General features: G+C 44.7%; 3 protein-coding genes across 3 annotated transcripts in view; all 3 read right to left on the minus strand.

Moving 5' to 3' along the window:
- Nucleotides 1–12,716: 12,716 nt before the first annotated feature.
- Nucleotides 12,717–13,316, minus strand: LOC116851601. Its single transcript, XM_032831178.1, has one exon. It carries the CDS (start codon nucleotides 13,314–13,316, stop codon nucleotides 12,717–12,719), a length of 600 nt encoding a protein of 199 aa, XP_032687069.1.
- Nucleotides 13,317–18,780: 5,464 nt separating this feature from the next.
- Nucleotides 18,781–19,290, minus strand: LOC116851602 (calcium-binding and coiled-coil domain-containing protein 2-like). Its single transcript, XM_032831179.1, has one exon. The coding sequence runs from the start codon at nucleotides 19,288–19,290 to the stop codon at nucleotides 18,781–18,783; it is 510 nt and encodes a 169-aa protein (XP_032687070.1).
- A 1,747-nt stretch (nucleotides 19,291–21,037) lies between these two features.
- LOC116851598 overlaps nucleotides 21,038–27,037 on the minus strand; it is a 47,061-nt gene continuing 41,061 nt past the window's right edge. Inside the window, exon 3 of the mRNA XM_032831175.1 lies at nucleotides 21,038–23,639. Coding sequence (XP_032687066.1) covers nucleotides 22,452–23,336 — 885 coding nt within the window. The 5' untranslated portion in view covers nucleotides 23,337–23,639 and the 3' untranslated portion in view covers nucleotides 21,038–22,451. The remainder of the gene's footprint in view (nucleotides 23,640–27,037) is intronic.

Consider the following 27,037-nt stretch of genomic DNA (forward strand, 5'->3'; position numbering starts at 1 on the left):
CGCTTCACTTCTTACGAAAATGTACGAAAATGGCTCGATGACTGGTTTGCCTCAAAAGAGCAACAGTTTTTTTGGCGTGGCATCCACAAATTGTCAGACAGGTGGGAAAAATGTATAGCTAGCGATGGGCAATACTTCGAATAAAATATTTTTTATCATTTTCATACAATAAACGTGTATTTTCTATACAAAAATTCCGGTTTCATATTTACATACCTAGTATAAGGGTTGACCCGGAAGTTCGACAATATCGCCGGTGCCTGGAACATTATAATCGTCCGTGGCAGCAAACGCACATCGACGGTCCAGCACCGTTGATTAGAGACTGTGGTGAATGTCGTCATCGTCGAAAACAGTAAAAATCGGCAACGGTCTGTTAAATCATGCTATTAACGCGCTTCCTATCGAACTGCATATCCCCGGCTATCAGTTTTGCGGGCCGGATACATGCTTGCGGACACGATTGACCAGAGGTGATCGAGGTATCAAACCGCTGGATGTAGCGTGTCGCGAGCACGATATCGCGTATTCTCGAAGCAACAATCTCGTCGAACGTCACGTGGCAGATAACGTACTAGCTGACAGGGCGCGAGAACGTATAGTTGCGAGAGATTCCATTCTCGGTGAGAGAGCCGCCGCTACAGCCGTTTGGGCAACTATGAAGGCTAAGACAAAAATCGGAATGGGTATGAAAAAGAAGCGAAGCACGTCGAAGAAGAAAATATTACGAAATCGAATACTTCCAATAGCAAAACGAAGTGGAATCCTGTCTATTCTCCCGCTGCTGGGAGCGCTTGGATCGCTAGTTGGTGGAGCGAAGGGGGTCGCAAAGGCTGTAAACGATACTAAGGCTGCGCAGCGTCAGCTGCAGGAGATGCAACGTCATAATCGCAGTATGGAAGGTCGTGGAATTCATCTCGCACCATACAAACGAGGAAAAGGTGTCATGAGAGGAAAAAAAAACGTCGAAAAAAATACTAAAAATGCCTACGGGCGTCACCACCAATGTACAATTGGAACAATTGGCGAAACATATGCGTATTCCATTCTTCAGGGGCGTTTTCATGCGCAACGTACTGCCTACATCGCCGCGCGTAAACGAGAGCGGCATCGTAAATTTAAATGACGTCAAAGGGTCCAGTACTCATTGGGTAGCGTACGCAAAAAGAGGCAATCGCGTTATATTTCGATATTTAATATCGTATATATTTCGATAGTTTTGATAATCTTCGATCACCCAGCGAATTGGTGCGATATCTCGAAAATAATATAATTGAGTACAATCGTATGTCTTATCAACGTTACAATCAGAGCATTTGCGAACAACTGTGTCTACGTTTCCTGCAGACAGTTAACAACCGATTTAAAGTCCAACGTTCTGCGGTCGGTGTCCAGTAATCGTTTTGGTCTCTGACGAAGATGTCGCTGACATTTACACTCACCAGCAAGAGTAGCACTCTCGCGGGAAGCTACTTTCCAGCCATAGATCTGAGCGATGACGATTACGAACTCGATTTAACAGCCTTTGAAATCTATAATACGATACCGAATGTAAATGCGTCGAATAATAAATTTTATTTACTTTGATGAGTACGACAAGGAAATTATAATTTCTGAGGGATCGTACGAATTGTATGCCATATATCGGTATCTAAAACGTGCGATGTCGGAAACCATCAAACCGATCACTACCAATGATGATGATAATGATGATGATGATGATGATGATCTCATAATTATTCGCACCAATAAGAATACAATGAAGTGTGAGATCAAGTGTGTTCACTGGATAAATTTTAACAAACCAAATACCATTGCATCGTTATTGGGATTTTCTTCAGATCGCATTTTGCAGCCGCGGCAATAGCACGAATCGAAGGTGACAATCAACATTACAGATGTGAATATTATTTGCGTAGAATGTAATGTGACTACCGGTGCGTACAGCAACGACAGATGTGTGCATACCATACACGAGTTTTCGCTTAATGTACCACCAGGATATAAAATATCGGAAACGCCCGCACAGATCATTTATCTTCCGATCTTTGCACGGAGCATATCGGATTTGACGATACGTGTTGTGGATCAATACAGTCGATTGCTTGATTTTCGCAGAGAAAAGATAATCGTCAGGTTGCACGTGCGGCGGCAACAATAGAACACCTGAGATGCTCGTATTGAACGAAGCGAGTCAGACTAAATACGTGAGCGACATTTTTCCTACAAAAGGACGATTATAAACGACCGCATCAAGAAAAATAAGAAACTTAGCGCAGCCAACATTGTACCTCTCTCAAGCTAGCAGGACCAAATGAGCAGAATCGAATGGGACCTATCGCATTTTTTAGTACTCATTTTGTATTATTTTGTACCACAAAAAAAATTTGTACCACGTGCCGTTTTAAAAAAAAATCGTTGGTTTGTATACAATAGGCTAGAGGCCTTGTTTAGACGATAGCTCGCGTGAGGCTATGCGCGATGCGCGGGTTATTGTCGCGTCGAGAGTTTGGCTGTTGACGCTCTCAGCTATTCGCCTCTTTAATATCGGTTTACAATTTCTTTCGGTTATTCAGTTGTTCTTCGACGCAGCCCGGTTTATGCGGTCGGTCGATTGCTGTTGCAGCTGAGCTGCGTGCGGTGTATCACTCCGATGGCGATACCTCAAATCTCCTATCACGGAGATATGATGCGGTTTCGTGTATGCAGTGCGGAAGTCCACCTGTGTACGCGAAACCTTAGTTATCGGCTCTGCCTTTGTTATTGACAAGATCGGCTCGTTTTAACCCGATCGCGGATGCGGTGAAGACGGTGCCGCGGACGCGCCTATGCGTCGATATGATTCTGATCTCGCTTCCGGAGATCGGTTCGGTGAATATCGCGGAGGTCGACTCGCGTCCCTGCGAGTCGATGACGGTGTGATTCTGACGCGGATCCTTAAGACGCAGTGTCGAAGCTGCGCTGCAACGGAGCGCGACTTCGTGTATACGGTGACGAGTTCGCACGCGGCGACTCGATATCGATGTGATCTCGCTCGCGCTAAGGCGACTGCGAGATCTGGTTTGCGGTGTGAAGGTTGCGTTTAAGCGCCTTTCCAGTGTGTCGATTCCCGGTCCTTCGACGGCCGTGGAATCTGACGGATAACGGTAGTTTATCAGTGTCGGCGTCACGAATCCGTGAGCGACATATACAAAATATGTCGAAGTGATTCCAGTCGCGAATCTGCGAGCAGAAATCTGCCAGGAATAATATAGAAAACAATGTCGATGTCACGAATCCGTAAGTCGACGGCGGAGTGATTTCAGTCGCGAATTCGCGAGCAGAAATCTGCCAGGAACGGTATGAAGAACAGTATCGATGTCACGAATCCGTGAGTCGACGGCGGAGTGATTACTGTCGCGAATCCGCGAGCAATAATCTGCCAGGAGTAGGTACTTGCGGATCTCTTTCGAGAGCGGATGATCGGAATCTGATTCTGTCGAAAGAGCGGTAAATCGGATCTGATCTTAATTACAGATTCGCGGCGTTTTATATCTTGCGAATCACGCTTGATTCGCTGTTTACCGCTGTTGTTCGGCGGCTGCGCTGTTTACATGAAGGACGCATTGTCCTTTCGCGTTCTTTTTTTATTCGCGGTCTTATGAGTTTCTTTTAGTAACGATAATTAGGATCGTTACATAGTTAAAAAGTATTTTTTTATTTTTTTAATAACAGCGACCTCAGTTGGTCGCCGGATTGTCGCAACAAATTTTGCATATGTCGTTCCACTTCACTGATTATTGAAGGTACCCAGTAAACACAAATTATCATCGATGTTACAATATCAGCTCATATAGTATATTATACTATATTTTATCAAGTCAGGTCCCTAAAATGGTTTAACTATGAGCCAGCTTACAGTCGACTGTTGAAGTTAGCCAGTACCAGACTTAAAATTGTCGGCTAATTGCCGACTTTACACTGTCCATACTTTGTTATATAACAAAGTAACAGTTACATAATATACCATATGATTGATCTGACATTGTAATATGGATAATACTTTGTGTTTCCTGAGTATATATAGGGACAAGTTTTCTTCACCTACGAGTATCACTGATAGGTGATCACGAAAATTATGGTAGAGCTTTCAATACAGAGTGCAATGCATGCCGTATAAGTGAAATGTTGCTGTAGTAAAATACATTCAATTTTATTCTACCAATGTATATACATCAGCATTTTATCACAAGTGCAGAAATATATATTGCGGTAAATATATAGAAAACTGGTGCCACTTCCGATGGGCTTAATCTTGACATATGTTATAGAGATTACCCTCCTGAATGGTTTTAGCCGTTGCTCGTTGTTTGTTAAAAAGTTATGAACAAAAGAAGTTGCATAAATGAACGTTTGGGCACCGTATATGCGAAAACATCGAATTTGTAGGCTAGGAAGGTGTCTGCCACTGCCCTAAGTAACATTCAAAAGGTTTTAACTGGTGCTCATTGTTTGTTAAAAAGTTATTCACAAAAAAAGATACATTAATATCAGGCATCTTTTTTATTTCTATTATTTTCTATTTATATTTTCAAATATAATAGGAACACACGCACACACCGCGGGCCCGCCCGGGTATTGTCCAAAAATTACATTCATTTGATGCAACTTCTTTGGTTAATAACTTTTTAACGAACAACGAGCGACGGCTAAAACCTTCAAAAAGCCACTCAGAAGGGTGACCTCTATAACATATGTCAAGCCCATCGAAGGCACCTGATTGATAGCGCTATCAATTTGAATCGTTTTCTTTAAGCTGTATCGTTCACGCTCGCAAGTTCAGATATAAATCCTATCATATTTTATCTGATTATACCCCATTTTGTATTCTATAGGATACTAACGATAAAAATTATATCACTATCTAATGTATTCTATTGTATACGATAGAATAATATTCACATTTTGTAAATTCACGAACCAAAATCCATATTCAAAACGATAGAAAATGGTTATTTTTATTCTATCATTCTCTATAAATTTTTTTACCAGGGTCATTCAGTATTTTCAACGAAGGAGTACATACATCCTCTGATCGCATTCCAAAGAAGCGTAAAACTCGCAGTGAAGATGCTTCCGTAGATGTAATTCAATCTATTTCCTAATCTTTGAAAACACCGTTACCGACACCTACCAATAATATAGCTAACAGTGAAGACCCGGTCAATAATTGCATGAAATTCTTAGGTTCTTTTATGAAAGAATTTAAATATTCCGAGCTAAAATTAGACCTTATGAATACTCTGGTACAAACTGTGTACCGTGTGATATCTAATGAGATCGTGGAGGGCTCCGCTCCTCCCTCCGCACCCCCTCCCTAAAAAACTTACCCTAACCTAATCTATTTATTAAAATATGGTAAACTGTACGCGTATAAACGCAATTTAATTTTTAAATTTTTATACATAATTTGTCAAAGAAAACAACATAAAAATATAAATGCAAGTATTACTTGAGATCTTTCCTTTTTTATTTTTTACCATATTTCAATAAGATAAACACAACTATATGGCGATCGCTTATAGTTTTCAAGAAATTAATAAAAAAGATGCTTGTCCTTAGTCGTATAACTGGGAAGCACCGCAGGAATCGGGAACAGGGTTTCACCCTTCGTTGTTTCATCTCTACATACAAGTATGCAGCCGAAGCGATGATACGCTTCAATTCAGCGTCGATTCGGCACACGGATATGTCACACATGTGTTAGTATATCAAGCCTCGCTGTGTCTCGTAGCTATGGGTGAAGGACCGCAGCGAGACACGATTCGCGTGTGTCACGGTTGCATGCCAGCCGAAGACATTTTTCTTTCGGTTGCCACTTCCTGTGCGCTCATTACTGAGACAAAATAATTAATTTCTCGAAAACTATTGTGAATATCGCAAAACAGTGCAGGACTTTCTTGGTCACCTCAATCTGTTGTACGTTCTCGCAAAGTATGATCATGGAGGTCTGGAATACCCTGTATGTGCAAGCAATGTTCATTTAGATAAATCGCCTGCTAAATATCGAAGTAAAGCTAAGAACAACTTAAACACAACAAGAAGTCGTATAGCTGAAGCAGTTTGTAAAACAAACACACCTGTGATAAACCTTCCAAAAACATCTAAAATAGATACTTTGGATAGTATGTTAATATACAGGGTGCGCGCGATAAATTGGCAATAACTTTGCATCTCCTTATTTCATGTGCTTATTATTATATTTTGAAAAACTATATTTCTAAGCTTATGCTTTAACATCATTGTTTCAGATATAAAGTATTAAATTCTGATAGCAATCGTCATATCGAAGGAATACGATGTTACAGCAACCATAATTTCTAGACTGCGTGCAGGGCGAACTGCTAAGGAAATTGCGAACTTCAATAACATCCCTTTACGTACAGTTTACAACGTGAAGAAGTCATTTTATCTTCCAACAAGATGGTGCACCAGCACATAACGCCAAAAAGGTGCAAAAATTTCTCAGTGTCAATGTTTCTGAATTCTGGTCTAAGGAAATCTGGCCGCCTAGTTCACTAGATACAAATTCTTTAGACTATTACGTATGAAGCATTTATGAGAAAAAAGTTAATAAACGACCTCATTCCAATAAAGAGGCTGTTAATGCTCAGATTGAAAACATTGTGATGTCCATGGATAAAGAAAAGTTAATTAAAGCGTGCTCAAGATTCCGAAGTTAAATCGAGTCTATTATTGCAGCAAATGGAGACATTTTTTAACAATGTAAAAAATAATGACTATGTTTATGTATTTACATATAAGAATAAATTTATTTCAAAATATAACACTTTTGTGGTATTTTGTTTATTTTACTAAAATTTTGCCAATTTATCGCGCGCACCCTGTATATAAAACAAAGATTGCGGACATTTAATAAAAAGAAACCAAATATGCTTTTATTGAAATTTCTGCAAGATATTAATAAAAAAAAACAGTAGGAGCGTGAATAATTATACCGAACAAACCTACCTTTTTTAAAAAAAAGTGAAGAAAGACGCCAAGTTCACGCTTCTTGCCTGCACGAGTGGAATTATACAAAAATTAATGTTTCTATAAAAAATATTGGGAGTGTGAATAAGTTCTCGCCGTTTCACCATCAGATGGCGGTATAAAAATTTTGTGTGTGTAATTCAAGATGATGACACATCTATATTGAAGTTCTATAACCTATGTTTAAAATCAGTGCGTGTCTTTCCATTAACCTATAAAGAACATTTTCTTTTCGTAGCGTAAAACATGTCAAATTTCGTGCCAAATAAACCGTTTTTGCGGGGAATTTTACTGCACTACTTTATTCAGAAGAAATCTGCAGCTGAAGCACACAGAATTCTTGTAGAAACCTATGGTGATCATGCTCTGTCGGAAAGAACATGCAGAGATTGGTTTAACCGATTTAAAAATGGTGATTTTGATGTTTAAGATAGAAAACGCAGTGGTGCATCAAAAAAGTTTCAAGACGAAGAATTGGAAACATTACTTGCTGAAGATCCATGTCAGACGCAATCCGATGTTGCAAAATCATTAGGAGTTGATCGAACAACAGTTTCGAAACGTCTGACAGCATTAGGAATGATACAAAAGGAAGGATCTTGGATGCCATACGAACTGAAGCCGAGAGACGTCGAACGGCGTCTTGTCACGTGTGAAAAGCTGCTTCAACGACAAAAAAGGAAAGGTTTCTTACATCGTATTGTGACTGGTGATGAAAAGTGGATATACTACAGTAATCCCAAGCGTAAAAAATCGTGGGTTAAGCCCGACGAAGCAGAAGCATCAATGCCAAAACGGAATATCCACGGTTCCAAGCTCATGCTCTGCATTTGGTGGGATCAGCTGGGGGTAGTGTATTACGAGCTGCTTTAACCCAACCAAACCATTACAGGAGATCTCTATCGACAACAATTGATGCATTTGAGCCGTTGAAAGAAAAACGGCCGCAATATGAGCAAAGACACGATAAGGTGATTTTGCTGCATGATAACGCTTGGCCGCATGTCGCGTCACCGGTCAAAACATACCCGAAATTCTGAAATGGGAAGTCCCACCCGCCGTACTCTCCAGACATTGCGCCTTCTGATTACTATTTATTTCGATCGATGACTAACGGCCTGGCTGAGCAGCACTTCACTTCGTATGAAGAAACGAAAAAATGGATCGATTCGTGGATAGCCGCAAAAGAAGTGTCGTTTTTTCGACGTGAAATTCAAATGCTGCTAGAAAGATGGAAAAAAGTAGTTTCCAGCGGTGGGCAATACTTTAATTGACTTGTTTTTTTATTATTTCTTTTAAATAAAGGATTTATTTTCACAAAAAACGGCGAGAACTTATTCACACTCCCAATATTTTATTTGTAAAATAACACATTTAAAAATGTTAATAAGAAATATTGTTATTTAAACTTCTATTTTTTACAAAAAATGTAGTATCAGGTAGTTAGGACAAGTGAAAATAATTCACATGTTTCCCTACATGAATAGAATTATATAAAAGCAAATATGTTCGTAAATGAAATATTTCACATACATACTTTCAGAAAACATAAATCCAAAGACATTAAAACATAATATTATTTAAATTTCTATTTTCTACGAAATGGATGTTAAAAGATAATTAGATCAAACGAAAATATCATTGCGTATATAACAGCATCGTGTATATTCACACCATATGTGGTAATTATTGACTTCTTTTTATTGGTAACCATGTAAAAATCAAAATAAAATAAAATTAAGTGTTCCGGACAGAACGAGTATGTCCGTGCGGAGCATGTAGGACGGGCGGTCGAGCCCCAGGTGCCGCTCGACTCGCAGACATCGATCTCCCGCCGCCAGTTCGCACCGTCACCGCGATGCGGCGAATTCGTTAAAGTTATCAGTTGTGAGAGCAACGTTGAATTTGTTTTTCTTAGAAAATTGAGATCTAACATTTAATAAGTCAAATGCATTATTAAACATGATACAAAATAATGCTGTCTCTTTGGGGGATTTGAAAGTCTGCGGAGCACATTTCTTTGCAAATCGGAGACCGCAACTCACACTAAGCAGCTTCACTAAGTGTTTGTGCTGCCAGTTTCACATTCATTTTGTTATGAGCATACATGATGTTTTTTAGTTAATTTCGTGCCAGCTCTTAATCCCTCTTCATCTTACATCTTTTGTAATTGCACAATATACTCCCATAATATATTTCGACCGTTGCTTTGTAGAATTAATTTATCTCCCAATGCGTTTCTTACTAATTTGATCATATGACAAGGGTCGAAAAAACAAAATATTTTTTTATTAGTAGCGGGATTTATAAAATAAGGTTTAAATTGTGGACCTATCTGAAAATTAGCAGCTAAATTATTGCACATGTTAATGTTAACAGTTGCTTCATCGAACGTCAAAGAATGTACTCTAACTCCTGTTTCTTCGATTAACTGTAAGCATTTTTCCAATAAGCTATCCCTTTCTTTACCATTCAACGAATCAATTAAAAAATATCCAAGAGGAATTTTCTAATGTCCGTTTAAAGCTACAGTCATAAAAAAAAAAGCATTTTTCGCTTGCGGTGAATTGTCCATATTAGTGTTGTTATTAACACCTAAATCAACACACCCATAAAAACGATTCCCGTCATATGTAATTTGTTGACGAATCGCTATCTCGTCGACTACCAAATTACAAATAACAGAATCTTTATTCATTCTCGTTTTACACTTGAGTGCAGTGAAGACTTCATCAGTAAAACCTGGACGGCCATTCATGACTACATACCATTTGCGAATTGTTGAAGCTTCGGGTAAAAGATTATGAAAATTTTTCCTTACATAGTTATACGCTTTCAATGAATAAAAATTTAAGTCTTTAAAGTCTTTAAATTTAAGTATTTAAAGTCAACGTAAACACTCTCAATTCTGCAGAGTACTTTTTCATAGTTTTTCTTCGTTTCAGCATTCCTTGCATCACTTCGGGCATCTGGGCTTTTATGAATAAAATATACATTACCTATTAATATTAAATCCACATATATTAAAAATACTTTCTTTAATCAGTTTTCAAATTTCACATAAAATGTGTCATTTCATATACAAGACACATTGTACACAGTAAACATGTAGCGCATAGAGAATTAAGTACATTATAAAAGTAATACATAAAAAAATAAATAACAAAAATACATTTACAAATGTCGAAGTAAATATAGTTGCGATAGTGCATAATTAATAAATAAATACAGAATTTTATATACAAGTGTATTCTTAGGAATTCATAAATGAGCAACCCACGATGTAAAAAAGTAATTTGTAAAATTAGGTACTTTAAAAACTAACAAGTAATTGTACCCAAACCTACTAATACAATATCTGCAGCTCCACCTGACACTAAATTCTTCTGTTTTAAACTTTTTATTAAATCTTTCATATGCAATATACGTTTTTATATCTTTTATTTGCTTGCTGCAATATTTTGATTTTTCTTCGGTAATTTAAAATATTTGATTTGGCTAAATATAATGCTTGCTTAGCTCTCCTTGGTGTAGCGAAATGTGATGATTGAATATCTCCAACGAATCGAGGCTCAACATATATTGGCGGAATTTTGAGAACACCTATTACAGCAGATACACCTATAATAATCATGACAAATAATGTGAGTTAGATGTGTGTGTGTGTGTGTGAAACATGTAATTTCAATATTTTTATTTTAGACAATGCATAAATATGTAATTTAATTGATATTTAATTCCTTTAATGCAATATTTTAAGAACGATAAAAGAACAACAGCATAATTTTTTATTATTTAAATTAACATAATAATTACTGAATAATAAAATTAAAAAATAATAAAAATTATAATAAAAAAATATATATACATAATAATAAAATAAAATATTTAATCAAATAAAAAATATATATACATAATAATAAAATAAAATATTTAATCAAATAAAAAATATATATACATATATAAGGTGTAGTAAAAAGAAATACATTATTTTTGCATGAAATTGAAGGCTTTATTTAGCATAGTTAGAATAATCCGATTTAGGTCAAATATGCACCGTTTTGTTCGATAACTTGTTGCCATTTTGAAGGTAATTCCATTATGCCTCTCTCATAGAAACCCTTGTCCCTATTGGCAAAAAACTGGGACGGTCGATTTTCACAAGCTTCTCTTGAGGCGAATTTTTCACCAGCAAAATCATTCGCCACAGACAGGAACAGGTGGTAATCATTTGGTGCCAGGTCCGGACTATAAGGTGGATGCATAAGAACCTCCCAACCAAGCTCCCGGAGCTTCTGGCGAGTCACTATCGATGTGTATGGCCTGGCGTTGTCCTGATGAAACACAATTCCTCTTCTATTGGCCAAAGCTGGCCACTTCTGGGCGATTGATTCCTTCAGACGGTCCAATTGTTGACAATACAGGTCCGAATTAAGAGTTTGGCCGTAGCGGAGCCGCTCATAGTAGATGATTCCCTGCGAATCCCACCAAACACACAGCAAAGCCTTCCTGACCGTCAATCCTGGCTTGGCCACCGTTTGCGCCGGCTCACCGCGTTTCGACCACGACCGTTTTCGCTTGACGTTGTCGTAAGTGACCCACTTTTCATCACCAGTCACCATCCGCTGCAGAAATGGGTCGATTTTGTTGCGATTCAGCAGCGATTCGCAGATGGAAATTCGGTCCATGAGGTTTTTTTGCGTTAACTCGTGTGGCACCCATACATCGAGCTTCTTTTTGTATCCAGCCTTATTCAAGTGGTTCCAAACGGTTTTTTGTGCAATGTTTAGCTCCTGGGCAATCGAAACAGTGCTTACATGACGGTCGGACTCAACGATTTCCATTATTTTATCGACATTTTCGACAATTGGCTTTCCAGAGCGTGGTGCATTTCTGACATCAAAATTACCGGAACGGAATCGATGAAACCAAAATTGCGCGTGATTGGCTGTTACAGTATCAGGACCATAAACACTATTCACATTTTCAGCCGCCTGGCTTGCGTTTTCGCCTTTATCGAAGAAAAACTGTAAAATATGGCGTATTTTCTCTTTGCTGGTGTCCATCTTTGACGCGCGCTCAAACAATACTGAGTCAAACAATCACAAAACTGTCTGAGAAGTATTTTTAATACGAAATCTTATCTTTCTAACGCCATCTAGCGTAAACCGATCGCACTTATACAACGCGAGATACACATTACTCAAGCCATCTATTGGAAAAATAATGGATTTCTTTTTACTACACCTTATATATTTTTTTTATTTAATTTATTTCTTACAATTATTAATTGATTTCTGTGACAATTACCTTCTGCAGGCAATTGGTACATCTTCATCGTTGTTCATCATTAATGCTTCATCATACTCTATAACTGAATCATAGTAATTATCCATCAATTGAAGTGTTGCATCTTCGTCATTAACAGTTAATGCATACTTATTATTTACAACAAAATCATTGTTATTATCCAGCAATCCAATTGAAATATCTTTGTTACTACCAACGCGCCTTGCGACGCGCCTCTCCCGCCCGACCAGGCGCTTCCTATCTCCCCCAGGTCGGGTCCTCCCGATCAGGAGGATCCGGCAGCATTGGGGGGGAGGGGCAATCCACCCGGGGGAGGGAACGCCAGTAGTGACGTCCCCTCCCCGCCCACGGATGCACCGCCCCTCGATCCCGCGCTAATGCGCGGATAGGTGAGGCGCCGCCCTTCTGCTGCGGCGCCTCACCCCGTCCTGAGGGGCGATTTCGCCCCTCCTCTCTCGCTCCGCCTCCTCCTTCTGCGTCATAACTGTGTCGCAAGAGAAGGTGACGGCGGACCAACCCATGTCTCCCCTGAGCATGGTCCTAATAAGGGCCGGGGGAGAGAGGTCCGCTCCTACCACGTCTATTAGGACTCGGCGCTCTGCCACCCACGAGGAGCATTCCCCGAGAGTGTGTTGCGCCGAGTCCACCTCGTCACCACAGTGGTGACAGCGGGAAGTGAACTCCTTGCCTATCCTATGCAGGTACTCACCGAAACATCCGTGTCCGATGAGTATCTGCGTTGTACAGAAGGACAACTCCCCGCGGGCCCTGTCCACCCACTCCTTTAGAAAGGGCCGGATGGCCTCGGCGACCCTCATTTCCGACCGGCCCGTCGCCCCCTCCAGGTAGATGTTCCACCTTAGGAGGAGGCGTTGACGGGCCTGGTCCTTCGCCAATCTGATGGCCCTGGCCAGATGTTCCAAATCTCCCCCAGCCCGGAGCTCCTTGACACGCCGATAGTTTTCAGCGTGCATCTGAGCAAGGAGCTCCAGCGGGGGGAGACCGGCCAGGGCCGTGGCGGCCATATGTGACGTCGTCCGATAGACCCGGGCGAGGCGGATGGCGAGCCACCGCTGTATGCGGTGCGCCAGCGAAATTAATCGCTGGGTGGTCGTCAGCGCGCTCGCCCAGACCGGGGCCCCGTAAAGGGTCATACTCTGGACGACGCCAGCATACAGCCGCCGTGCTTTTCTCTTGAGGCCGCCAAGGTTGGGCAGGAGGTCACCCAATACATTAGCCACCCTGCCCAACTTGGGAGCCAGAAGCTCAAAGTGCTTCTGGAACCTCTATTTGCCATCCAGGACGAGTCCCAGATACTTTAACGTGAGACCCGCCTTCATGGAGACGTTGTCAATCCAAACCCGGGCCCTTGGCGGCTTCCCCCTTGACCTATTATGCATGAACATCATCTCTGTCTTAAGGGGAGCCACCGTGAGGCCCATCGCTTTTAAGGAGCTCACCACCTGGTCCACCGCCAAACGGCCCAACTCGAGGGATTCAGCCAGCCCCTGCCCTCGGCCAACACCAAAGTGTCGTCTGCATAGCAGACGACGGTGCAGCCGGGGGGGAGGGCAAGGCGGAGGACTTGGTCATACGCGATGTTCCATAATAGGGGTTCTAGCACGGACCCCTGAAGAACACTGCTGTATACCGCCCTTCCGCACTTGAGTTCCGCTTTGTTGCGGAACTCCAATCTTCTGTCTCGGAAGTAGTCCCTTATCACTAAGACCAGGTGGGGAGCGACCCGGAAATGGGCCAAGCCCGCCTCCACCCGGTCCCAGGGGAGTGAGTTGAAGGCGTTGGCGATGTCCAAGGACACCGTTAACACAACTCCCCCCTCCTCACGACGGCCTCCGAGAGGGACCGGGAGGGACCACGCTCGATCGTTTCTCCCGAAAGCCGTATTACTCGTTGCTGAGCTTGGGACTACCGCAGGACAGGTGCCGGACAAGGCGGGCGTGTATTATCCTTTCGAAAAATTTGCCCGCCTTGTCCAACAGGCATATAGGCCTGTATTCGGAAGGGCTGTCCTCCGCCTTGCCCCCTTTCTTGAAGAGGACCAAGTTGGCCCTCTTTCAGGGGCTGGGGAAAACTCCGGTCCTCAAACAGGAGGTGAAAAGCCGCATCAGGCGGCTCTTCACTTCCTCATCGCCAAGGCCCATACTGTGCCTGGGATGCCGTGAGGGTATGGCGCCCTCTTTTTGGCGCCGAGCTTCCTGACGGCCCTGTCCATCTCCACCATTATGACCCCGATCTCTTCTTCCTCCCCGTCTGGAGGGAGGCTCTCATAGGGGGGGATACAAACTTCCCCCCGTGGGAAGAGAGCCCCCACAACCCTATCAAGGAAGTCGAGGTCCAGGGACGCCGTCGATTGGGGCGCCCAATGGCGCAAGCGCCTCATCCCGATGTGATAAAGGTGCCCCCATGGGTCCCTGTCAATGGTGGAGAGCAGGTCGTCCCAGGCACGGGCCTTAGCCGCAGCGATGGCCGCCTTGAGGGCATCCCGCTTTTCGCGGTAGGCCCTCTTGGCGGCCACCCTGCCCTCTCCTTCTCTTTCCCACCGGTCCATGGCCCTTCTGGCGCGGCTGGCGGAGCGCTGAAGTTCGGCAATCTCCGCCGACCACCAGTATACGGACCGGCGGGGGTATGACCGGGATCGGGGCATAGCGGCATCACACGCCGCCGTCATCATATCCCTAATCGTTCTCAATGGCGGGCCGGGTCCCTGGTGTGGGACCCGGCTCCGCCCATGTGGCCGCCATTAAGGCGACCACCAACTTGTCGCGGTCGAGCTTCGCTAGGGCCCATCTGCGCGGTCGGGTGCCCCCTGGCCGCGCCTCTGGCGCACCTCTTCCGGGGTGGCGACCAGCCGGACCACAATATATCTGTGGTCCGATATCCCCCGCTGGTCACCACCCGCCAATCCTGTATGAGTCAGGCCGCTTGGGGAGACGCTAGGGTGACATCGATCACCGATCTCCCCCGCGGCCCGACAAAAGTGCTTCTTCGGCCCATGTTTATAATATAGAGGCCGTGAAACGCGACGCATTCTTCCATTACCTCGCTCCTTCGGCACCTGACCGAGGACCCCCACAACGCCGACTTGGCATTGAGGTCCCAGCCCACCAGGACCGGCCTTTGGGGGCGCCTCGACATGAGGTCCCCCAGCCGGTCCAATAGGTGCTCGAAGCGGGCGAGGTCTCATGAGGGCGGGGCGTAGATCCCGACCACATCTAGGCCCCCCCCCCACACGACCGCGACGTAGCCGCCCCCCTCTCCACGAAAGAGATTGGGGGCGAGGCATCACCTGCTTGCCAGTAGATCGCCACCGAGCACTTACCACCCCGCCCCTCAACATCTTCCATTACTCCAGGGTGACTCCCGGGGACGGAGTGTGGCTCGGTAGCGATCCCCAATCCACAACCGTGCTCGCGGAGAGACTGCATAAACAGTTCCTGGGCTCCGCGAGCGCAGTTGAGATTCGCCTGGAGAAGGCGGGTAGCCATTATGGCTTAACTCCACACTCCTCCAGACCCTCCTCTACCTTCTTCGCGGGAGGGGGACCTTCAATAGGGCTTCCCCTCTCCCGCGAGGCAATCCTTTTCCCGGCCCCGGTCCTCCGCGGGTCCCTCTGCTCTTTGGGAGCACGGTCCGTCGGAGAGACCGGGGTCTCGGGCAATGGAGCCCCTCCCTCCGATTTCCGAGAGGAAGGCTCCCTTTCTTTCCCGGGCGGAGGAGTGGGAGGAGTGTTGGAGGCTTTACGTCTCCTCCTTCCCCCCTTTCCCCTTTGCCCCGCTTCGCCATTTGGCATGCGGGGCCTCCCACTCTATAGCCACAGGGCCGGCCAGCGTCGCGACACATCGGACATGTTGCCGGTGCGTCGCACGTGGCGACCCTGTGGCCAGCCAAACCGCAGTGGTAACAAAGACCACTGCAGTCGGCCTTGCTTTTGCATGAGGCCCTGACATGGCCCCACTCCAAGCATTTGAAGCACTGGAGGGGGCACTTCGCCAGGGCCTCTACGCAGACGGAGAACCACCTGACTCTGAGGCGTCCTCCGTCCGCGACATTCCTTGCGACCGTAAAGGGACACTGCAGCCAGATTGTCCCCATGCGGTCCGCCCCAGGGCAAATCGCCCCGGCCTTTATTTCCCCAGGTCTGCAACCCCCGGAGACCGCCACCGCGGAGATCAAATCCTCCGCGGTGATTGAGTCATCCAGGTCACAAACTCGGATGTCGGCCCTCTTCTAAGGACGCGCAATCTGTACGTTCCCCTTGTCAGCGAAGAGGGCCGACATTCTTTTGGCCAGGGCATCCCTCGGGACCAGGGATCTCGAGGGCCAGCGCGCCGGTGGCGGCCCTCCTGGCCCTGAGATCTCCGATCCCCAGCTCCCCTAGGTCTACTTAGCCCCTCGCCCGCCGCATAACATCGGCGTAGCTGCCCGTGGGGCAGCTCACCATGACCGCGGCGGTGCGACGAGCTTTGGGGAGGGCGGGTTTTTTCCCACCCCCGCCGGAGGTAACGGGTCGCCTGCTCCGCTCATCTTTTTCTTCATTTTTCGCCGCTTACTCCCCCCCCCTCCACTTCAGGCCATTCGGCCCTGGCAGGGGTAGAAGCCGCGGAGGGCTTGGGCACGTCTCCCTTCCCACCCCCTCCTCCTCCCCTTTTCGGGTCATGAGGCCACACGGGTCTCCCCCCAGGTATCCTAGAGAGAACGGCCCCAATGACCTCCAGGAGGCGAGGAATCAAGGCCATCACTAAAGCCTCTAGTTCCCCGCCATTTATTCCCGCCGTCGCAGGGGGCGCGCCTCCGGTCGAGGAGGGAGCTCTTACCCCCGCGGCCCCCTGAGGCCGGCCGGCACCAGCCCGGCGGGCCACGGGGAACGCTCCCACGCCCGCCGTTACTAACCCGGGAAGCCTTCTTCTTTTTCTTTTTCTTCTTCGGAAGGGATCGATCCACCCCCTCGACGGGGCCATCCCGCGGCCGAAGAGGGAGGGCCTCCACCGGGGGTAGCGTTCCCGCCGCCATGTCCCTGGCCACCTCCTCCCGACATTGTTTCCCGATCCTGATCTCATCAGGAGTCGGACGGAGTGGCAGGGCGGACCCTTTTTTTTGGAAGCCAGGGGAAATGCTTTTACGCATACCCGCGGCCTCCGGAAGGTTATGTGGAACTCCTCCCCCGCCGAAAAATCGACGGGGACCCTACCCACTAAAACCCCTGGCGGGTCCGTCCTCAGCGGTCGTCAGGGGGCCCGCGGGAACCACTTGCGTATTACATCCACGGGCCTCCCTCCGTTGTTCTGAGGACTCTTCCCGGACCGGGGGTAATAAATCACGATCCCTCTTAACAGCGGCGCGGTGCGACTCAACACCGCGCCGCCTCCCTCCCGGGCTGCTATAATAGGAGGGTGCGCTCGTGCATACCCTCTCCCCAGCGACCGGTAGGGGAGAGGGGAAACCGGGACAGGGCGTACCCACCCCAGGGACGAGCCGCCCCAGGACGAGAAATCCGTATGAGCCCCGCCAAGAGGCGCCCTCGGTACGGTTCTCCCCGGCGCCGACCACGATGTTCAGCCGGCGCCGTGGCCCCGGTCTAGATGGCAGACCGGGGCCCTCTCCGCCGGCACGCCTCCCACAGGGGGGCCCGGGTCGACCGTATTCGGTGGTCGACCCTTACGGTGGCCCGGCGGCCGTCCGCCCGCTGAACCCCCTCCTCCCACTAACGGACACTCGGCACCACATACCCGGTGGCCCAAGTCCCACCCCTCCTCTCGGCACACCGCGCAGGCCACGCTCTCGACGCAGACCCGCGCGATGTGCCCGGCCCGGCCACACCGGTAGCACAGCCCACTCCGGTCGATAGACGCGGAGCAGGCCGCCCGGACATGGCCGGGCCTCCAACACCTGTGGCACTGGAGAGGATGGGCCGCGAGCATCTCTATCCACGCACCCGCCCACCCCAGCGCCACCTTGGCGGCCGAGGCGAGGGGGAGCCGCGCCCATACGGTTCCCTCGCCCCGCCAACTCCACCGGATGAGGCCCAGGCGGATCTCGCCCGGCCCACATCCACCTCGCGCTGCGAGACGTGGCCCACCTCCTCTATTTCTTCCGGGAGGACCGACTCATCAAAACCAATGAGTCGGACCTCCCCCATCCTGCAGGGCCGTGTTACCACGGCCCTCGGGAACGACGCCCTGAGCTTGGAAGCCAGCGCGTCTGCCTCCCTCTCCTTGCCGGGCCCGGCCAACCCAAAGAGGAGGCCGCCCCTTGCGGCCCTCCTCACAAAGGCGGGCCGGGCCCCGCTCGTGCCCGGCGCGATATCGCCCCTCGCTTTACGGAGGGCCTCCGCGTATGAGAGGCCCCTCGGCTCGAGGCGAACCGCCACCGTTGCCGGTAGCGCCGGCGGCGCCCTAGCCGCCGCCGGTCGCTCCGGGCTCAACCCTTCCCCCCCGACCTGTCCGGGGTCTTTTCTTCTCTTTCTGCCGACCCCCCGGCCCAGGGCGACCGAATCCCGGTCGTGCCACGATCCACCTCCAAGCCCTTTCCACATTCCAAGACAAATATTCTGTCCTCTAACTTTTCCTTATCCTTCTGCCATCCTATCCTTTCCCTTCCTATTCTTTCTTTCTCCATGTCCCATTCTTTCCTTTCTTCCTCCCACTTTGTCCTTTCTTCCCTCCATTTTATCTCTTTTTTCTTCCATTCTTTTAGCTCTTTCCTCAAATCGTTTTCCCTGTCCTCATCCTCGTCTATTAACCTATCCAACTCCGTCATCTGATCCTCCAGATACTTCGTTCTCGCCTTGTACACCCTCGCCATATCCTCACCGTACCTGAGCATCTCTTCCTTCCCCATGGCCAACTTTTCCTTCTCAGTTTTACTCATCCTCTTACTTCTGACCAATACCTCCTCCATTCTTTCCGCACTCTCCCGCATCATGTTCATCCTTGTTAATATAAAATTCCTGTTTTTCCTTCTCCTTGCAGGATCTGGCCATGCACCAGATCCTACCTCATGCCTTATTCCTTCTCCTTTCCCCACATCCTCTCCCTCTGTCCCTATCCAGATCTTCTCTTCCTCACTCTCCTTTCCCAGTTTCCTCCTCTTTGCTCCTCCGACATCTCCGTATCCTCACTCTCTCCCCTCCCCGCGGCGGTAGTTTTGACTACCGGAATGCCCGCCGTCGACACCCCGGCAACTCCACCCACATCCATCGTATGTTCACGACAGGGGGGAGCGTGAGACCATAGCCCCCCCCGTGCCGGCCCGACGTATCCGACCTGCCGGAAGTCTTCTCTCTGGTCGTGTTCATCATCATTTTTGTATGGGGGGCATGACGGCGGCCCCCCAACCCGGGCGGATTTTTGGGCTGCCCCCTAGAGCAGTTTGGTTCAACAGAACTTAAGGAGCCCGCCCTGCCCCCGCTGTGGATCTCCAGTGAAGTATTCACCGAGGATCTTACTACTCCCGGGCGCAGCTGCTCACCCGGGAGACCGGTTGCCATGCTGGCATTAGGGACCCGACAGCCGCGGTGAGGTCGGTTCGCCCGCACCAGCTGCCCTAAGAATAACCGGGCGCACTCCCCCTGATACCCTCGGGCGCCGCTACCCACCCAAGAGACCGGTACCATACTGGCATAAGGGATCCGGTACGCTTCCCTGCTGTAGGCGCCTTTGGGAGCCACTCCCTCTTTGAAGCGAGAAGGAGGGGCGCTCTCCGGCCCCTAATACTCATGGGCGCAGCAACCCACCCGATGAGAGCCATTTAGTCGCCTTTTACGACACGCAGGCTATACGTTGGGGGTATTCTTTACGTCCGCCACCCACGCGGACATTTTTAACAATATACTAAATTCAGAAATATAACATAACCTATTTTATTCTTTACATTAATAATTGCATTACAATAATTTGTATGAGATTAAGAGAATATTTACAAATTATTAATTTTATTATATACTTACCTATGATACGAAAATCTTTTTTGATGATGACTGCCGCATAAAATACAATAACATACCATCTTTTTGACAGCAGTTGCGGATTATGTGCAGAAAACAGCAAAGGAAAGAACAATGAAGAGAACACTATATCTTCTGTCTCTCTGTTACACCTTCAAGTTTAGAGCCGTATTCCCCTTCCAGTAGAGAGTATAAGTTCTATGGCAGCCGACAACTGTTCGACGGCATTACGAACTGGCCGCTCGTCACCCAGGGCTGTTCGAAACATTAAGAGTCACACAAAAAACACTTGGCCGTGCCTATAAATACCCGGGTATATAAATAATTTCAATATATTTGCTAAATAATATTTTGTATATCAATTTGTAAAATTCAAAACAACTTATTACGACACGGGCACGCCAAGTGTTTTTGTGTGACTCTTAATTTTATTTTATCTTAATTTTTACAAGGTTACCAATAAAAAGAAGTCAATAGTTACCACATGTGGTGTGAATATACACAAAACTATTATATACACAATGATATTTTTGTTTGATCTAATTATCATTTAACATCCTTTTTGGAGAAAATAAAAATTTAAATAATATATTTTAATGTCTTTGGATTTATATTTTCTGAAAGTATGTATGTAAAATATTTTCTATACGAACATATTTGCTTTTATGTAATTCTATCCATGTAGGGAAACATGTGATTTATTTTCACTTGGCCTAACTACCTGATACTACATTTTTTGTAAAAAATAGAAGTTTAAACAACAATATTTTTTATTAACATTTTTAAATGTTATTTTACAAATAAAATATTTTTTATAGAAACATTAATTTTTGTATAATTCCACTCGTGCAGGCAAGAAGCGTGAACTTGGCGTCTTTTTTCACCTTTTTTTTAAAAAGATAGGTATTGTTCACATTTATGGTTTACAGGTATATCAAATTTTTTTCATAAATGATTGCATATTTATAAAACACACACAAATTTGACATAAGTTTCATAAATAATTATAATTTTACAAGATTTGCGTATCAATTTAACAGAAGACTGTATTTCTTCTATAAACGCTTGGCTTATACGTACGATGCGAGCACTCAGTTGCTTTGAAACGCCGAGTGAAAACGAAAATATTCTCTTTTTCAGTCGCTGTTTTGAAAAACGGTCGTGTCAGCGAGTGAGAACGAGAAGAAGAGGTTAACATTCTCCTTCTCACTTACGCGATTCTTACTTTGTTTTGTACAAAATACTACCGCGTCTCTTGACACCAACACGTGTACACGACTTAACCACATGGTTCATGCGTCGCTGACTGCGCAGCTGAGTGGCGCCTCTGACGGAGAAAGGCTGAGATTGACATTAATAGAACGTTTCTTAATCGTAAAATTTTGCCATTTCGGACTTTCCACTAAAATATCTTCTCTCATGAACTATGTAGGACAAATATAAAGATAGTTTTATGAAGTAAATCAATTCCAAGGAATCGATAGAGCCTATCCAGAAATTCATCCGATTAGCCGTTATAACCGAACGAGAAATCTTGCCTACGTTGAACTAGTTGGTCGGCGTAAGTTATACGCGGCCGGTCTTACGCCGTTCCTCGCTTCGCGCGTTCACTTGGCGCGAGACGCTACAGCGTCTCTTGATATTTCGATTTGTAACTTATTAAAAATCGCTATATTCCTACTTATATTTGTATTTTCTTTATTTTTTTGTGTAAATATAATTTACAATATACTTTTAATGTTTTAATACTGTTACGTTTATAATATTATAAAATAAGTTTTATATATGATAAAAATATTTCTTACTTAATACTTGAACATATCGCGGATCTCTCAAACTAATTCAAAATTAGTTTTTTGTCAAATAATCTATTTTCAATATTTAGTTTTTACTGTATAATTCAACAAACTACAATTCAACTTCTTAGTGTTACTACTTATTCGAATTAAGTTAGGTTGAGTTGGACTGCATCAGTGAATGAAGGATCATGTGGGTTAGGTCCTCGCCCGAACATAATCGGTTTGGTCTGCTCGGTCCACTTTGTCGTTTCGGGTTAGGTCGGCTTACGAGTTGGATTAGATACCTCCTACTCCTCGGCCTTCACTCCAATGTAGACGCTGCTCTGCCCGCCTGGACTAGCTTTTGCTCACTCCTCTACTATCTTACGTTGTGTCACGACCTCGGCGCCTCTCTCATCTCTCCTGAGTAGCCCCGCTGCGGCTGTCTCAACATGCGTCTCGATCGCCCGGCCTGCAACCGCGTGCTGCTGCATACTCCCGCCTGGCGCAATGTATGCGGACGGCACGCTCGCATTCTCGGCGCCACTCGACTTCTCTGAGGTAGCTGTTTGGTAGTGGATGAGGTGCTGGTTCCTAGCGCCCGTTGATTCGGCTTGTTGATGTTCTCTCTTCCTCTTATTGCGTTTTTCCTTCCTTCTATGTTCTCTCTCTTGGCGTATTTTGCTCGCCACTCCCGCCGGGTAGCCTTCCCTCGTTTTGATACGCCACGTGGCCTTTTTACGCTCACGCATCATTGATTTTCTGTGGTGATGTGGGCCTCTCCGTGTCTCTGTTCCAATGAATTTGGTTATCTTTTCATCGGCTCGGATTTCTCTTCGCGTCCGGTTATCTAATTGCATCCTATGATCTATACGTGGTTTGCCCCTCGTACGGTTTTCTAATATCAATGACGCATCTACCTCATCAATTCTATTCACTTTTATCATAGATTTTAATTGTAGTGTGTCTCTCGGCGGCGTTAGGGCTTCTACGTCAATCTCCTCTTCACTTGTATCTAGGTCGACGATGCGACTTATCTCCATCCATGTTGTTGCTCGGGCCACTCCTCTACTCGTCGAAGGTGTTGGCTCTTGCGTCGGTGTGACCGACGCCTTATTGTTCTTCGTAATCTGCATAGATACGGGCGACTTGCTCTTCCGTTGGACTAGTGTTCGGTCCGGAGATTGTGTCGCGATCGGTATTCGCGTCGGTGGCGAGGGGGTCCGCCAGGCTTGCTCCTCCAGTACGCTCATCTCGTATTTTATTACGATGTCTGCGTCAGGGTACGTTTGCTTGTCCGGTCGTTCCGACGTTCCCGACGACAGAGAAGTTTTTATCGCTATTGGGCTTTGGCTGCGGTCGAGACTCTGTGACGATGTGTGTTTGAGTCGGCACACCACCTCGCGACAATCTCGAACGTCTCTCTCCAATTTTTCTATTCGGTCGCGCAGCTGTTGGTGTATGTCTTCCCGAAATTCGCATTCCCATCTTTCCAAATTTGCCAGTTCTTGTTCGAGAGCGGTCGCCTGTTGTTCGAACACCTCCAAGTCTATTACCTGAAACATGAAGAAATAGAAGAGCATTCTTGAAATAAGAGGATCGGGAGATGGTTGGATCATGTTCCGAGTGCGGAACGGATTGCTTCGGTGTCGCATCACGAGATCCGGTGTCACGTGTTACGTCCGACGTAACTTCTCTTCATTTCGATCAAGTGCACCTTCTGTTACCACCAGGAATGCAATAAATGCCCTGGGTGGTCGATGAACAATAGATTAACAATAAAGTGTCAAAATCTAACTATTGATTATTGCTCACATGTCGTGAGAAGCATCTTTCCCCTTCTACTAAAAGGTGATGAGAACTCGCGCGGGGGTATCTCGCCACCTGCCTATAAAAACAGGTGCGACTGCCCACACAGGCAGACAAAAAGTCAGATAAGACAAATAATCAGTCAGTCAGCCAGTCAATCAATCAATCAAACAATCAATCAATCAATCAATCAGTCAGTCAGTTTTTGAGTAGTAATAGAAGTTTTAGAAAGTCAGTTTCAGATTTTAGTTTTTAATTCAGCAAATCAATCAATTAAAACTCATCATACAAACAATATACAGGGTGTTGCGTCAACATATAGATCAGTACGACGGGTCACCTGCCCGTTAGGCGCGCATGGCCGGTAATGCAGGACCGATAATGCAGAACTTGCCGATATAATTATATGCCTACTTTATCCAATGAAATGTGCAATGCTTCTAATTATCACGATCGTAATGTATATATATATATATATATATATATATATATATATATATATATATATATATATATATATATATATATATATACGGAATAATTAAAATTAATAAGAGAATAAATAAAACAAAATATTTTTGGCTCAACATAATTTCTTAATTGTTTCCTGACACTAAACTATTTGATAAAAATTAGAGATTACAGAGAGATAATACAGAAACAATTATAAGCCTCATATTGTGTATTCCATCTCAGAGATAACTCGTGCAAAATAATGAATCAACCGGAAACGAAATTAATGATCGCAACTTAATCGATGACAACTATTAAACTTTTTTGATATACTCTTTACAAGGTAAAGATTCAAACGTGAATGAGAATAATATAATTTAAAATAATTAGTGAAAATATTGCCACTGGGAACGTAAGAGTGGATATTTCATTCAAACTTCGAGTGGATTCTGATTCTATGATAAGTGCATCGATTATAGTGAAAATATTCTCTGCGACTCAAAATGAAAAAATCACTTTATTTGAATGAAATATTATTTACATTTTAATCTTTCACTCATGTAAAATGAACTTTCAACTCTAAATCGCCGAATAAATAGTTTTCACACTAATTGCTCGAGAAACAATATTCTTACTCTATTTTTGGAGTGAATTTTTATTTCAAGAAATTTAGAGAGTAATGTGCTTGCAACTTAGTCCCGATACAGAGAACCCGAAATTTTTTATGAAAGTTGATTGTTTGAATTACATACGATTAAAGGCTGGATACCAAGAGCAACGACTCACGCTAGTTGCACGTACCGTGACAGGCAGTCGGTTTAAAATCCAAATGTTTACCTTCGTTTGGCCTTTAATCGCGACTATACACCGCGAATAACACAACATAAGCGAGCTAACGTACTACATCTTTTCAGTTCAATTCAATACATGGATCCGAGCAGAGCAGTTCTGCTTTAACGCCAGTCATCAACTACATCTCCTCTCTCTCTTTAAATGACATCCTAAACACACTCTCCTTCTATATCTCGCATCCTACATGTCTTTGTGTCATTGTGTTTATTTCGTGAGTGTAATTCGTACAGTTGTTTGACAAATATTCATCAAAGTATCGCGTGATATTGTCATAATATCATTAGTATAAAATCGAACAGAGATTTGTGTAAAATTGACGATACTGTGTAAAAGAGTGAGCAATTGTAAGGCAGTGAGAGTTGTAAATCAATAAAGGAAAGTTGTAAACCAATAAAGGAGAATTGTAAACTAATAAAGGGATATAAGACACAAAATCCAAAGGTAAGGATGTTAAATTATTTATTGTACACAACATTTTAAATTGTAACAAAACTTTTAACGAAATTATATAAAATTCAAAGACTAAATATGAATACTAAACGTAATAAAATATATTAATATGATAATTTTTATTTACAGGATGTGCTCGAAATATCCTCCATTGTGTTCTGCACATAAAACAATTCGTCCCAAAATACTTTGGCGTACTCTGGACAAGATTGCTGGAGAAATATTTGTAGCTGCAGTTTGGATACGATTAATTAAATCGTCTCTATTAATTGATACTGTTTGATACACTTGATCTTTAATATATCCCCACATAAAAAAATCTAGTAGTGTAAGATCTGGTGACCGTGGTGGTCACTCTTGGAGATTGCTATGTATTCCAATCCATCTATCTGGAAACTTTCTATTTAATACGTTACGAGCTGCAACCGAAGTGTGGGCAAGATGTCCATCTTGTTGAAAAATTATATTTGCCCGTAAGTCTAACGACATATTTTCCAATAATTTCGCCAATGTTTCGTCTAAAAATGCTGCATATACTTCAGCATTAATGTGAATGTGTTGCGGAAAAAAATACGGTCCAATGATCTTATTTTCCACAATGCCCATCCACACATTAACAGAATATTGTCCCTGGACGTGTATTTCTTTTACGCAATGAGGATTCTCTTCTGCGTAATGATGCTCATTGTGTCTATTTATTCGGCCGTCACTACGAAAATGTACACTCATCTGTCCATAAAATATTTTTCAAAAAAATCAAGCATTATTTTCTACATTTTCACCGTCAATCTGAAAGACAATGATATAAAATAATATATTCATTACATGTTTATTGTTTCTTATGCAAATGATTCAGTGCCTTTTATATTTACTTGCTCTAAAATCCAATCACAAAACGCCTCTCGGCGAGGCAAATCTGCAAGGAATAATCTTTGAGTTGCATATGTTTAAAAGAATGCCATTCAAAGTTATTTTTAAGAATTCGATGCACTTTTGTATACATCATATTTAACTCACGCGCAACAGCACGCGTGCTTGTGTGCGGGTTAGCCTTCACTGCTCTCTTCACCGCATTAATATCATCTTCAGAGCATCGGGGAACAGACAGTGGCCGCGTAGATGCATGTAAGGTGCCATTATTGCATATTCTTTTATATAATTTATGAAAAAAGCCATGTTTTGGATATCGTCTCTGCGGGAAGCGTTCTGCGTACAATATTGCGGCTTGCCGCTGATTTTTATAGCATTCGCCATACACTAGTAACATATCTGCCAGCTCTTGGTTCTCATACCGCTCATGCTCCATCGTTAACTACACTAAACGTAACTACACTTTTCATCCTTGGCAACGCTTGTTGATTAATTGTCAAATGTTCATCTCTACGTTTGT

This window comes from Odontomachus brunneus, unplaced genomic scaffold (genome assembly GCF_010583005.1).
Source record: "Odontomachus brunneus isolate Ranch 3 - 2012 unplaced genomic scaffold, Obru_v1 Obru_scaffold_180, whole genome shotgun sequence".
In the NCBI taxonomy this organism is placed as follows: Eukaryota; Metazoa; Arthropoda; class Insecta; order Hymenoptera; family Formicidae; genus Odontomachus; species Odontomachus brunneus.

Coding starts and splice junctions, on each gene's coding strand:
- LOC116851601 (XM_032831178.1), bottom strand. CDS start 13,316: ATGCACGCTGAAAACTATCGGCGTGTCAAGGAGCTCCGGGCTGGGGGA.
- LOC116851602 (XM_032831179.1), bottom strand. CDS start 19,290: ATGAACATGATGCGGGAGAGTGCGGAAAGAATGGAGGAGGTATTGGTC.